The 13,303-nt window shown below is 55.6% G+C and overlaps 4 protein-coding genes and 2 non-coding genes across 6 annotated transcripts; 3 read left to right on the plus strand and 3 right to left on the minus strand.

Annotated features, from left to right (window-relative positions):
- Positions 1–1,356: 1,356 nt before the first annotated feature.
- On the minus strand, positions 1,357–2,340 carry BJ171DRAFT_478167 (uncharacterized protein; the record flags this gene model as incomplete). The annotated part of the gene is made up of 3 exons (XM_053108904.1): positions 1,357–1,625; positions 1,839–2,174; positions 2,283–2,340. 3 exons carry the CDS (start codon positions 2,338–2,340, stop codon positions 1,357–1,359), a joined length of 663 nt encoding a protein of 220 aa, XP_052962890.1.
- Positions 2,318–5,701, plus strand: BJ171DRAFT_602451 (OPT oligopeptide transporter protein-domain-containing protein). The gene is made up of 2 exons (XM_053115148.1): positions 2,318–2,997; positions 3,264–5,701. Exons 1-2 carry the CDS (start codon positions 2,689–2,691, stop codon positions 5,292–5,294), a joined length of 2,340 nt encoding a protein of 779 aa, XP_052962891.1. The 5' UTR covers positions 2,318–2,688; the 3' UTR covers positions 5,295–5,701.
- A 763-nt stretch (positions 5,702–6,464) lies between these two features.
- BJ171DRAFT_t264 lies at positions 6,465–6,538 on the minus strand. The gene has a single exon. It is a non-coding gene; the product is annotated as a tRNA-Ile (tRNA).
- Positions 6,539–6,545: 7 nt separating this feature from the next.
- On the minus strand, positions 6,546–6,619 carry BJ171DRAFT_t263. The gene has a single exon. It is a non-coding gene; the product is annotated as a tRNA-Val (tRNA).
- Positions 6,620–8,571: 1,952 nt separating this feature from the next.
- On the plus strand, positions 8,572–11,598 carry BJ171DRAFT_229902 (PHM/PNGase F domain-containing protein). The gene is made up of 8 exons (XM_053106549.1): positions 8,572–8,823; positions 9,059–9,519; positions 9,631–9,759; positions 9,987–10,093; positions 10,306–10,564; positions 10,717–10,804; positions 10,985–11,108; positions 11,225–11,598. The coding sequence occupies exons 1-8, from the start codon at positions 8,677–8,679 to the stop codon at positions 11,476–11,478; spliced, it is 1,569 nt and encodes a 522-aa protein (XP_052962892.1). The 5' UTR covers positions 8,572–8,676; the 3' UTR covers positions 11,479–11,598.
- Positions 11,599–12,216: 618 nt separating this feature from the next.
- BJ171DRAFT_229904 (uncharacterized protein) lies at positions 12,217–13,083 on the plus strand. Its single transcript, XM_053106550.1, has one exon. The coding sequence runs from the start codon at positions 12,445–12,447 to the stop codon at positions 12,907–12,909; it is 465 nt and encodes a 154-aa protein (XP_052962893.1). The 5' UTR covers positions 12,217–12,444; the 3' UTR covers positions 12,910–13,083.
- Positions 13,084–13,303: the final 220 nt, after the last annotated feature.

Consider the following 13,303-nt stretch of genomic DNA (forward strand, 5'->3'; position numbering starts at 1 on the left):
TCCCCATCGGCAGCTGGTCGTGGTGGTTCGAAACAGAACTATGTGGCATGCGGGACTCGAGATGTTGTCCTGTTTCTCTTTATGAGCTGCAAACATCGACCTTGAAGAGACTGCTCGATGGATAAATAGCAGAACCCTCACTGTCACTCACCGATCCCTATGCTGCGAGATAGCTGCCAAATCAGCCCTCCAAAGAAGACGTTTCCTCGAACTGGAGAGCCTGTGGCGGTCCCATAGGATGGTGGACACTCCGCAAGTCGCAGGCGCTCCCACCCGGTTGTGACCAAAGCTGCCCAATGTCGGCCCACTACCGCTGGGAATTCAACGGATTGCGCTCCCGGGACAAATACTGCTCCAAGTCGACGAGTCCGCTTGCCGCTTTCCATCGTGAGGCATCGTGGTCCGGCATATGCTCACAGCATCAACGGACAGGGCACAGTGCTTCGAAAGCAGCTACGACCAAACTGGACCACACAGAGTCGACGCCGACCGAGTCTGTCCAAGATTGGATGACGCCCACTCCGATCCCAGTTGCAAGATGGGCGGCTTGCTATGCCGTCGGTTGTGTGGCGACGGCACCATCCAAAGAGTGAGCAACATACCGATCGGGGTCGATGGAGCAACAAAACCACCCAAGAACGACGCCGAAGCAGGAGCACGCCGGCGATTCACATCCCAAGGGGGAAGGCGTCGGTGGCGACATCACTATCGTCGTGAAGAAGCTATCTATGGACGAAGCCGCCGAGAGGCCGACCGAATGAACCAAGCAGATTGCGCTGACTGAGCAGACCAAGCCGAGCAAGTTGGCCTGGTCCATGCGGCGGCGAGGGACCAAGCAGTGGATGGGCAGACCAACGAGTCTGCTGGGGGGGGGCTTCCGGCCGAGGGCAGTCCTCCTCTCGAGGTGGCTCCTCGCTGCAAGTCCCGAGGACATATTTGGCGACTTGGTGACTTGGTGGAGAGCGCTTTCCAACCCGGTGGTGGCGGCTATCTTGCTAAGCACCTCGCACAGGCCGAGAGGAAGGCGGCCGCCTCATGGCTATCGCCTGTCACCCGCCTTCCCCGCCCATTCCAATGCTTGCATTAACGCCTGCCCCACCCAGCCAAACAGCGGAGGCACGAGGCACGAAACGGATGCGAGGGCCGACCGACCGACACATGGCTGGAAGCAAGGAGGAGCAAAAGTAGCTACCCGCAGGCACGAAAGCAGGTGGAGAATCGATGGCAGATCCGTGCCGGCAGCCATGTAGCCTGGGCTGGCGAGCAGGACAAAATAGGCAGCCGATCGGCAACAATGTCGCGCTGGATCTCAACTGTCAAGAGCAATGCTCCAAGCAGCGCAACTGCGTGCGGTGTCTACTTGGGCAGCCGATGCAACGGCCCATCACCATCACCCAGACAGGCCGACGATCCATTGCGGGTCTGCAAGGAAGGGTGGAGATCAGCGCGCGGTCCCCTCGGATGAATGATGTGATCAGGACGACCACGGGGCTGTTTGGCGGCACCCCGGCTTGCTTTGTCTTGCTTCTTCTCGAGCCACAGCCGGTCGTTCGGGGTGGCTTCGAGCTGTGCGAGCACGTCACCAGGGCTCTGCATCGGCCGGTGGGCGATACGAGAGGCGCGATCTGTGCGCCAGACCCACGCAGCCCTGGGGTGGGGCAGCGGGGGAGCACTCGGCTTGGACAGGACGCGAACAAGACTTGCACAAGACTGGAACAAGACTTGAATTCTGACTCGAGTCTCAAGGCAGCCAGGGGGCCCCATTGTGTCCACGAATGGACTGTGCCGGACCAATCGCCGCGCTCGTTCGCGCCATCGACTGCGCCTCGCCGTCATACCCGCGCCCCGATTGGCCAGCCTCCCGTGCGCCTGGGCTTGGGTCCATTCCCACGCGCTCCCGTGGGCCCGGCTGTTGGGCTGTCGATTTCTTGGGTGGCTTCTGCAAATCGTGCAGCTCATGCAACTCATGCAACTCATGTAACTCATCCAATCCGTCTTGCGCTCCACCCCGAAGGCCCCCCACTTTGTCTCCCCCGCCTTCGATGCCACGGCCGGCTTGCTGCCCGGCAGTTTTTCCTCGAATGCGCCTGTCATCTTGTTCGCTTGCATCATCGAGTAGTTCCTGCTCCTGGCCCAAGGGAGTTGCTCGTTGTGTCGCTGGTGTACCTCTTTGACTGCCCAGGCAAGTACTCCTCCCCACCCCGTTGCCATCGCATGCACTCTCGACGATAGTGGCATCGGGTCGCTTTCTCCTCCCACATGACCATCCTCCACCAACTCACTCTCGATCGCCACAGCCGTTCCCGCCCAATGCGCTTCCTCGACGCGCGCGCCCGCCATGCCGCCCGCCCCTTATCTGTACACATGGCTCGTCCACCCGTCGGGGTGTCTTGTCCTTCCACCCGCCTCGGACTGGCTCGCCCCTGTCCCTTGCCTTCTCGGCCATGTGTCGGCTGTGTTCCCTCAACGACAGCAGCCATCTCACGAACCCCCTCCACCATGAGGCGCGCCTTTCAGCGGGGCTGACGTCTTCGCTGCCCAGCCGCTGCTCAGCTCCTTCCCCTCAGCTTCGCGCCCCAGCCGTGCCCCCTCCTTCGGCGAGGCATAAATACCGTCTGCTTGCCGCCCCTCCTTCCCAACCCATCGCAGCTTGATCTTCTTGCCAGTTCCCACAGGCAGTTCGCAAAGATGGCTGATGAAGCCGCCGCCGCTCCCCAAAAGAAGGTGCACCACCCCACCACCCCCAAGCTCGACACCGAAGAGAAGGAGGTCCTCGGCATCTCCACCATCGATTCGGATGATGTTGAGCAGCTCGACGCCCACAACGCATATGCTCAAGTCAGCGCCATCGTCGCCAACACCGACGATCCGTCGACCCCGTGCTTTACTGTCCGTGCCCTGTTTCTGTCGACCTTCTTTTTCGTTCTGACCTCGGTCGTGAACACGGTGCTCTCCTTCCGTACCAACGCCTTTGGTGTCCCTGCCTATGTCTCGGTGGTAAGTAGAGCCATGCATACGCATGGTCCACATGTACACGTCTGCGCTGATGGTCCGTGCGCTGCCTAGCCATGACTCTTGAACGCTGGTGCCCTACCCGATCTCTCTATGGCCGATCTCGTTGGTTGGTCGAGCACCGATTTGTCTCATTCGAGCTGCAGTCATTCATCGCCGCGTGGCTGATTCGTGCCTGATCGACTTTGGCTTTCCCACACTCACCCTATGCCATTCCCTGCCCTGCTCTTCACCCGTCTCGCACCACCCAGATCTGCTCCTATCCCCTCGGTATTCTCTTTGCCAAGTTTGTGCCCGATGTCCGCTTTAAGCTCTTTGGAGTCGAGAACTCGCTCAACCCCGGCCCCTTCTCCATCAAGGAGCACGTCCTGATCTACATCATGTCCAACACCGGCACCCCCTATGGCATCGACAACGTCGTTGGTCAGGTCGCTCCGCAGTACCTTGGCGACACCAACATCACCGTCTGGCAGTCCATTCTCTGGATCATTGCCACCCAGTGCCTCGGCCTCGGCCTCGCCGGCATGGCCCGTGACTTTTTGATCAAGCCCCCAGCCATGTACTGGCCCGGCAACCTGGGTATCCTCGCCCTCTTTGCCTCTTTCCACGACGAAGTCACCGACAAGAACGATGCTCCGCCGAGATACAAGACCTCCCGCTTCAAGTTTTTCTGGATTGCCTTCGTTATCACCATTGTCTACTACCTGATTCCCGGCTTCATCGCTCCAGCCATCCAGATGGTGTGCATCCTCTGCTTCTTTGGATCTGCCGGCAGTCTCGTCAATATCTTTGGCTCGGCTAGCCAGGGTGTCGGCATCCTTACCGTCAGTCTCGACTGGTCCCAGTTCAACGGTGCCTGGGCTCCCATGACGACTCCTCTGTGGGCCAACATCATTGGCTTCATTGGGTATATTCTCTGGTCCTGGATCATTGTTCCCATCGCCTATGCCAACAACCTTTGGGATGCCCAGGCCATTGGCTGCAAACATCCCGGTCCCTATGGTTGCGGCAACCTCAACCAGAATGGTCTTTTCAACGGCTCCAACCTCGGCCAGCGCCTCAGCGGCCGCATCCTGCTCGACCCCACCACCTTTGAGCTTGATCCCGTCAAGTACGCCTCGGCTGCCCCCATCCACCTCGGCATGTCCTTTATTTTGGTCTACGCCGCCTCCTTCATCACCATTGCCTCGTCCGTCACCCACGTCGCTCTCTGGTACGGCAAGGACATTATCCGCCAGACCCGCGTTGCTCTCAAGCAGCTCAAGGAGGACCCCGAGCACCAGGATATCCACAACAAGCTCATGGCTGCCTACCCCGAAGTCAGCAACGTGACCTACCTTGCCATCTTCTTGGTCTCCACTGCACTCATGTTCTACGTCGGCCTTGCCACCCCATACAAGCTCGAATGGTGGGGCATCATCCTGGCCATCACCATCGGCGTCATCTTTGTCATTCCTCTCACCACCATCACTGCCATCTCGGGACAGTATGTGGGTCTCAACGTCCTGACCGAGTTTGTCATGGGTTTGATCGTCCCTGGTGAGCTTGTGCCCGTCATGTCCTTCAAGTCGCTCGGCTACAACACCATGATCCAGGCCCAGCTCCTGCTCGGTGATCTCAAGATTGGCCACTACATGAAAGTGCCTCCCCAGGCCATGGTTGCCGGCCAGCTCATCGGCTGCATTCTGTCTGCCTTTGTCTGTGTTCCTGTCGCTACAGCCTTTGTTGTCTCGCCTCTCTTTGGCAAGGGTGACTGGCAGGCTGCTGGCTACGGTGTGTTCTACTCTGCTGGCACGATTTGGGGAGCCGTGGCCCCGACCCGGTTCTTTGGTGCCGGCGCTCTCTACCACAACATCCTCTGGGCCTTCCCCGTTGGCTTGCTGGCCCCTGTTATCCCCTGGCTCGGCAACAAGCTCTACAAGCACCCCTACTGGCACTTGGTCAACATCCCCATCATGGCCAACTGGGGCGGTCCCCAGAGCGGCAACACCGGCATCCTCGTCACCCCGCTCATCGTCGCCTTTGTGTCTCAGTACTGGGTCTTCCGCTACAGGAACGAGTGGTGGAAAAAGTACAACTTTGTCCTGTCCGTTGCTCTCGACTCTGGAGTCGGCATCGGCGCCACCATTCTTGGTATCCTCCAGCTGCTCTTCACCCAGACTGATGAAGATGGCAACCAGATCGGCGGTTTTCTGATGCCCTACTGGGCCCTCAACCCCAACGGTCCTCCCGATTACTACTGCTTCGGCCAGGACTACCTTGGCAACCCCACCAGCAAGTAAACTCGCTTGCATTCGAAACCATCGTGGAAGACTTTGTTTCTGTAAAGCTTCCGCAAGATGCCAGCCAGAGCTTTTGATAGCCCCCAGGGTAATGGGTTGTCCCTTTGTCCCTGTTTGTCTGTCTGTCTATCGGTCTGTCTATCGATCCGTATATCTCTATTTCAATCGATCTGTCTGAACATTTGGCGCTATTCTATGCTCTGAAGCATGTTGCCGTGGCTGGTCCTTTGGGCCGTTGCATTCAAATGTGCTTCTTTTATGCCTACTATACGATCTGCTTTCAAACTTACTCTATCCTGGCTCTGAAGCAGCACCAAAATGCTTTCTCGTGCGAGTACTATGGCTATATTGGTCTCTTTCTAATGCTGAACCTTTGGAAAAACTTGAATAAATCGCTTTGACCGCACCTCATTCAAAACTAAACCGCCGGATAGAGGCGTTTGCACAATGGTGAGCACGGCGTGAGAATGTGCAAAGGCGATAGTGGGGGCGGGACATTGGAAAGGTAGTAGCATGGCTCGACTGATGCATGTCTGATCTGGATGAATTGGAGTACTGCCTCGCTTGGGGGACAGGATGTGCACTCAGGTTTGGTTTCAGCTGATGATGGCAATGGCCATTGGCGACAGCGAGGATGATATTGGAGTGAGAAAATGTATTCTCAGACAATCTGGTGGGAAGACACCAACATGAGTTGCTGGACCAGCGAGCCACGACTGACGAGACAAAGACCGTCAAGATAAACGACAGGGATCAGACTGACGTGAAGGAGTGAATGGAATACAACACGAGTGGGCAGGATATGGCTTGGAGTGTGACAACAATCAGACGATGCGAGTGGCAACGGGGACCAGGACAGGGTTGTTCAATCGATTGATGCCTGACAATCTTGGTGCATCATGAAATGCCATTCGCCGTGACTGTGGATGGTGTCTGTGCAGTGGTGTCGGTGTGGAGAGCCTGGATGAAGTGCAGTGAGATGGATCAAGGCTGTGGCAGATGGGAGACACGAGCGTGAGCGAGTAGATGATGATCGATGAGAGACGGAGGAACGAAGGAAGACAGAGAACAAGAGTAGGAATGTGAAAACAGCAGTGGAATGAGTGTGGCAATCAAAATGGATGGGAAACATGGATGGAATGGAGTGAAAACAGAGAAGGGAAGCAAAAATGCTCCGCACAGGGATCGAACCTGTGACCTTGGCGTTATTAGCACCACGCTCTAACCAACTGAGCTAGCGGAGCGAGAGAATGGTTTCGTCCGGGATCGAACCGGAGACCTTGAGTGTGTTAGACTCACGTGATAACCAACTACACCACGAAACCCCGTGACTTCCAATTACACCGTCTCACTCTATGAAACTGTGCACCCCATTTCGATCATCGAATGTTCCATCAACGGGCTCGACCACAGAGTGACCCAGGATTCCATGCATCCCACGCTCCCACACACGCCGCGGGACTGACCGCACGGATGCCAGTGATATCAGTCGCTCAAGCCCGAAGAATGTTCCTCTGACGGGTCGGAGGTTTCCCTCCCAAACCTGACGGAGCGTGCAGAAAGCCCGGACCCAATGGTCCCAAAATTCCCGTGAACAGGAAACATGCGTCGGAATGTGTCCGAGCCAAGAACCGTCTCGAGCAGTATGTACATCCTGCGAGGATCCCCGAAGGCATCACGTACATCGACCTTGCAATCGACGCACTCCCCAAGCTGGCTCGAGTGCCCGCAAGACCAGCCACCATCGACCAGGAAAAACTGAGCAAATGGCGAGCCAAACGCGAACGAATCCTCAACAACAGACCAGCGATCTGGCTGGATGTCGTGGCGGTGTTGGATGACATCGCAACTGAATGTCTGTCATGGACGCCAATCCCTCGGATACGCCACGAACGACAGTAGGAGCCTGAGGAAGTAATGCCACAGGCATACGTCAGCACAAGTCTGGACATGGAAGTCGGAGCTGCAGATTCCAAACTGTCACTGGATGGATGAGTTCGGCAAAACTTGACATCGCCGTCCCTCCGCAAACAGGTCCCCAGGGGATAGAGAGCTGCAGTGAGGACTGTAAAATGTCCTGGTTGGCAAAAACCAACACCCAGTGCCAGAGCCCGCCAGGGACGTAAAGGCAAAGTCTTAATAATGGCCTGCTCTCCACTGGATCCTACCTGGTATCATGGTTGCCGCTGCTTGCCGACCATAGTTACCAGGACCGAGAATCACTAGAAGCTGGCTGGCAGCGACGAAGTCTTTCGCATCGACATTTGGGTGAGCCTTGCGACCTTCCTGTCTCGGCTGCACATGGCCAGAGTGCCACCTGTGCCATTCAAACGTTCTTGCCTCAGACTCTATGATTTAACGCCGTTTTGCGAGTCATGATCAAAATGCAATCTCGGTTCAGTCCCCCTCTCGTTGGCTCTCCATGCCTCATGCCCATGTATCGCTGTTCCAGTCCCTCTGGCTTGGAGCATCCTTCGCACAAAGTCGCTCTGGCAAGACTGCGGCGAACCATTATAGCATGTCGTGCGGTGGTCGATATACATGCTGGCTTGGCTTAGCTGCCGATGGTCACGCAGATCTGCAGATCCCCTCACGGAGAACGGTGTGAGGTGTCCGCCTGACTGATTCCGCTCTGTTCCAAGCTCGGGAGCGGTGCCGGGCTTGACTTGGGCTTGCCTGGGCTTGACTTGGGCTTGCCTGGGTGTGACTTGGAATTTGTTCCACAAATCGTCAAGCCCAAGAATCTGTGTAACTTTCATCGCCCATGTCCATGGGCGCCAAGAAAATGCATCGCACAGGTGATTGCGAGTCCACCTGTGCCCACGCACAAGCGAGGGAAACGAGTGCCGGACAGTACAGAACAGAATGTGAGTGGCACCGTGATGGAGCTGGAGCGCTGCCATCGATCTGGGCTTGTGCCGAGCCACAGTGGGCCATAGCTGAGCAACGTACCCAGTTCAACCTGCTCTGTCGACCTGGTCTGTTGAACAGGCGGCTTCAAATGCCCTCGTGATATGATTGCATCCAGGTCAATTGAAAATGTCGATCAACGCGGAGGCTTGCCGTCTCCTCCCTCCATGTGCCCTCTTGGCGGTCCCGATGTGCAACTCCCTCGACAACCACTCCGTCCATAAAACGCCGATCGCCTGTCGCCTGTCCCTGGCGATCCACATCCGATCTCCAACATCCCGCCTCTGGTTGTCCAGCATCCCTATTCGCTATGAAGCCTAGTCTCGACATCCTTATCTTTCTCTATGCAGCTGCGATAGCCTCTCTGGCGGTTGCGGCCCCAAACCCCTCGCCGTACGAGTGGATTCCCTTCCCAGTCGCAAACTTCACCCGCCACACCACGCTCATCACTGAGGGCGGAACTCCCCTCGAGATGTTCTGGACCGTCAATGTCCCGGGCAACTCGACGACCATTGGCGTTGCCATCAACAAGACCGTGCCATGGCTGGGTCTTGGCTTCTCCGATACCGGGAGCATGGTTGGCGCCGACATTGCCCTCGCCATGGCCTCGAGCCCAGGGGTACGTATCACTGCTAAACACTCTGGATCGATACGGTTTGTATTGATCCACTCTGCATTGATCCACTCTGTATCAACGTGCACCCACCGCCTGGCGGATCACTGCTTGATGTTGGACCATGGGTTGTGTTCGACCTCGCTTCTTCATCCGTCCACTCTCTGCCCTCGTTATTCCGATCCCTTGCTATTTCCTGGCACTTTCCCCTCTTGTTGACTCATCCGCATCTTGCTCCCAGTCGCCGCTGACCCTGCAGCGCATGTTCGCAGCAGCTCCGGGCCAGCCCTCTCCTTCTCAGGTCCAGGATCTCACGCTCGTTTACAGCAACTCAAGTGCCACTCAGACCTCGTTTGTCTTCACCCGGTTCAACAGCGCTGGCTGCAACCCCCAGGTTCGCGCCATCAAAACGGACAACCAGACCGACCAAGTCGTCATCTATGCCTTCGGCTCGGGCTCGGGTTTCTCCCAACATGCCTCGGGTGATATGGGCTACCAGACCATCCTCCTGAGTGCCGCCAGCGATGCCGCCAACAATGCCATCGTCAATGGCGGTGTCATTCCGGCCGACTCCACTATCTTCTCGATGTTTATGAATCAAGTCCCCGTTCCAGCCAGCGTAACGTCGTACTGCTATCAAACCTTTGACTTGCCTACCGATGCCAAGTACCACATCATCAAGGAGGAAGGGTTCCACAACTCGTCGGTATCTCGGCCTGCATTTTCGCTGGTTGGCTAGTTAGTCGATTCGATTTGATTCCTGCCATGCTCCCTCTTCTCGACTTACTGATTGCTCGATCCCCTCGTCGCTAGGTCGTTTGTTCATCACATGGTCGGCTACGCCTGCGATCCCACAAAGTCCTCCACGAACAAGATTGCCACTCCCTTCTGCACCATCCCCGGGTCGGACGACTGGGCTATTGCCACTCAGGGCTGCAGTCGGTGAGTCATGGACGAGCCAGAATTGATATGATTTGTGCAAAGGCACATATGCGCAGCGGCTTGGTGGATACAGCATACCCCAGATACTTCATCAAGAATAGCGCTGCTCTACACGAGCTTTGCCTGACCCTCAACGCCATTTCGCTCGAGGTCGATCCATGTTGACCAGACATTCCACGGTCCGAGCATCCTCATGACTGAAATTCGATCGATTATATCAAACATAGCTTCATGTTCGAATGGGCTCCGAACAAGGCTCCTCGTATCTACCCTGACGGTCCCAATGGATACGGCAAGCCCGTCGGCAAGGGATATGTCCAGACCATTCTGCTCGGTAATCTATCTATTGCGAGGGACATTCACGACTGTTCCTACACTGGCCACCAAGATGCTTTCGTGTTCTCCTTGCTGGCAAGAACTACACCAACATTCTTCACAGAGCCGCGTGGCTTCTGTGCCAACGGATGCGTTGCGAGCCACGCTATGGTGCATGTCTCTCACTGATACGAATCCACATGGCTGTGATTACTCACCGATGCCCTCCAGAAATGCACGTGAATAATCCTCAAGCCCTCGACGGCCAGGTTGTGCCTTTGGCAGGCTTCAACTTGACTCTCACCAAGACCTTGCGAGCCAACGATCTCGGCGTCATCACCCTGGGCCTTCAGCCCGACCCCCAGATCATATCCATCCCTCCGAAACGCAGTGCCTATGCACTCACATCGACATGCTCTTCTTCGTGCACCAACCAGCTTCCCAGCAGCGGCATCAACATCGTCGGCAACTTCTTCCACATGCACGGCGCGTAAGTCGAAGCAGGCCAAGTAGTGCCCGTGTGTTTAGCGGCTGGTGATTGAGCCCTCAAGACACAAACGTCAGGATTCAGCTGGGCCGTGCAAGACTGCATTACAGCCTATGAAGCGCATCTTTGACCACGATGTCTCCTTCTACATACAGTGGGCAGTCGATCTCAACGAGAGTGATCCGAAACGGCAAAGAGCTTCAAGAACTTGGTCGTAAGGACTACTTTGACTTCAACTTCCAAGTAAGTTGGTCGGCAGTCAAAGTGTGACAGCGATCATACTCTTGGTTCGGGCAATCAATGCCGAGCTTACTCAAGCAAAGTGCCAGCATCTCCGGGTGGACAGACAGAGTACTTGGCACTAAAGACAGGCCCTGGCGTTTGCCCACTCGCCTGCTCACCCAACACAATTTGGCGGCACAGAACTTTCAAGACATTGCCCCTCGCCAGATTCTGCCGGGCGATACCCTCATCACCACTTGTGTCTACAATAGCCAGAACACGAATGGGTATATCAGTGGTGGATTTGGTACCAATAATGAGATGTGTAAGTGGCGCTGTGGCTAGGCACCGAGTGTTATTATGTGCCAAAGTGACCAACTGGATAGGGCGTCTATGTTTGGGTGCAGTGTGCTTGCTGACGATCTGCACTTGCGCATCCAGGCTACAACTTTGCAGAATACTACCCTCTTCAACCAATTGGTGAATGCAGTAGTGTCTGTGGCGTCTTTGACAACAATGCCACATTGATAACATCCGATTTTATTCGGAACTATGCCACAACCCCGTCGTTCACTCCTGTCGCCAGCACCTGTGCGATTGCCCCCGATGCGTCATCTGCCCCAGGCAAAAGCGCCGCACAATCATTGTCTATGGCTCTCGCCATGGCTCTTTGTGCTGTATCATTGCTCCTTTGAGTAATCTAGGAAGCATCGGAAAGTGTTGAAAACTTGAGCTCGGGTGCTCTGTACTATCTGTGAATGGTGTCCTTTGCTGGAACCCAATACACTTGTTCATTCAGCAAGTGCGAGACCACTGCCATCCATCGATACGCATGCTTGTATTCTAACAGATCCTTTGACATCGAAAATATCAGCGCCGATACAGCCAAGCACATATTTCCGGAGTCGACGTCGATTTCTGCTCGTGGAGATCGTTCAACGAGTTTCAAGATCAGGCTGTGCAAGACAAGCTTTCTGTCGACGACTGGCGGGAACAATGGCCGTGGCGATGGGTCTACGCAGACCTTTGATGAAGTGAGCTGAGTTGGCAGCAAGGGAGATCCGTGATGCCTCTAGATACGCTCGTCGCGATAGTAAGACTCGGCGGTTGTCGAGCATGTAGCATTGCGGCGTCAAGTTTGCATGTTTGTATACGACATAGCCTGAACAACAGAGGCCGTTGAGGCAGAGAAGCCAGCGAAGCATTTACAAATCCCCAACCGCGGCGTCGGTTTGATCAGTCTTGGTAAAGAGCAGACCAAGAATGCCGATGATGAAAATACCAGTGTCGATTCCCGAGGGACGGAACAGTGGTGATGACTTGGATGCCAGTCTGGGGACCGACCGACATGGGAAGGATTGAGATATTGATCAAGAACCAGTGGCGTGCCTGGCGACCTTGTTGACGAACGATGGGAGGATGAGTAACAAGGCCGGCAGGGAAGTCCCGGGTCAGTTCATAGCAGAGAGTACTTCACCGAGGAAGTGGTCTGGATAACGGCCCCCCGGATGGTGCGGCTGGGTGATGAGTACGATGGCCACTACCTTTCCAGTCACCTAGCCAAGGAGAGGCAAGAGTGGGAGGACTGAGGATCGCACCCATGAACTGGTCAGCAGTCACAGGACCTTCAAGTGGAGGCCAATCGTGCTGGTCAGCGGTCTATGAGCGAGTCCGATCAGCGAGTTATCCGCCAGCAAACATTCCACCGTCTGGAAACACGGTTCTGCTTGGTTGGATGTCGTCACAGTGGCCTCGGAGTCGACCGGATCCCACCACGGCTGAGGAATTGCATGCAAGTCTTGCTGAGTATGAAATTGCACAGACAAAAGTCTGCCTTGGTCGCTGGTTTGAAGTCAGAGAAGGTGTCGGGCGACATTCAAGCATCAGCTTGGACAAGTCGCTGTGATATGGATCCACACTTCCGAGCCGACTCTCACTTTTGCATACACTGTTCTCGCAGTCCTGGAATTCTTTGCTTCTCGCGAGTCAGTCATTGCTTCACAGTTCAGTTCATTTTTGCTCGCGCCCCATTCTTGATTGCGATTGCTCGAAACGCCGTCGTTTTGTCGGTGGCATCCAATACATCTCTTTCAAGTGAATGTGAGTGTGGTCTTGACTGCTGTTGAGTGGGAAACACAGACTGTGTTCGCTGGGCATTCAGGACAGTGAAAGCAGAAATGGCTGAGCGATGGGATTGTTGATGCATTGGTGGCGGGCAAGTATTCAGAGCCCAGACGATCCTGCTGCCGGAGAAGGGTACCGCATGTTCTGTTTCGCATCGTACTGAATTGAAAATGACAACGCCTGCACATCGAGTCAAATCCAAAGCCCAGTCGATGAGGACTGTGTTCGCAGTGCGGTGTGTGATCCATTACTAGTGGCCCCAAGAGAGGAGTGCGTCAAATCTGCGGAAGCCCGGCGAGGGATCTTTGTAAGGCTATTGTGCTTCCAGCACTATCCACCAGGAGAGTACTTCAGAGTCCTATTGCCTGCTCCTTGCTGAGGGTCTCGAGGGCCAGT

This window comes from Polychytrium aggregatum (assembly GCF_025602895.1).
Source record: "Polychytrium aggregatum strain JEL109 chromosome Unknown BJ171scaffold_47, whole genome shotgun sequence".
NCBI classification, from domain to species: Eukaryota; Fungi; Chytridiomycota; class Chytridiomycetes; order Polychytriales; genus Polychytrium; species Polychytrium aggregatum.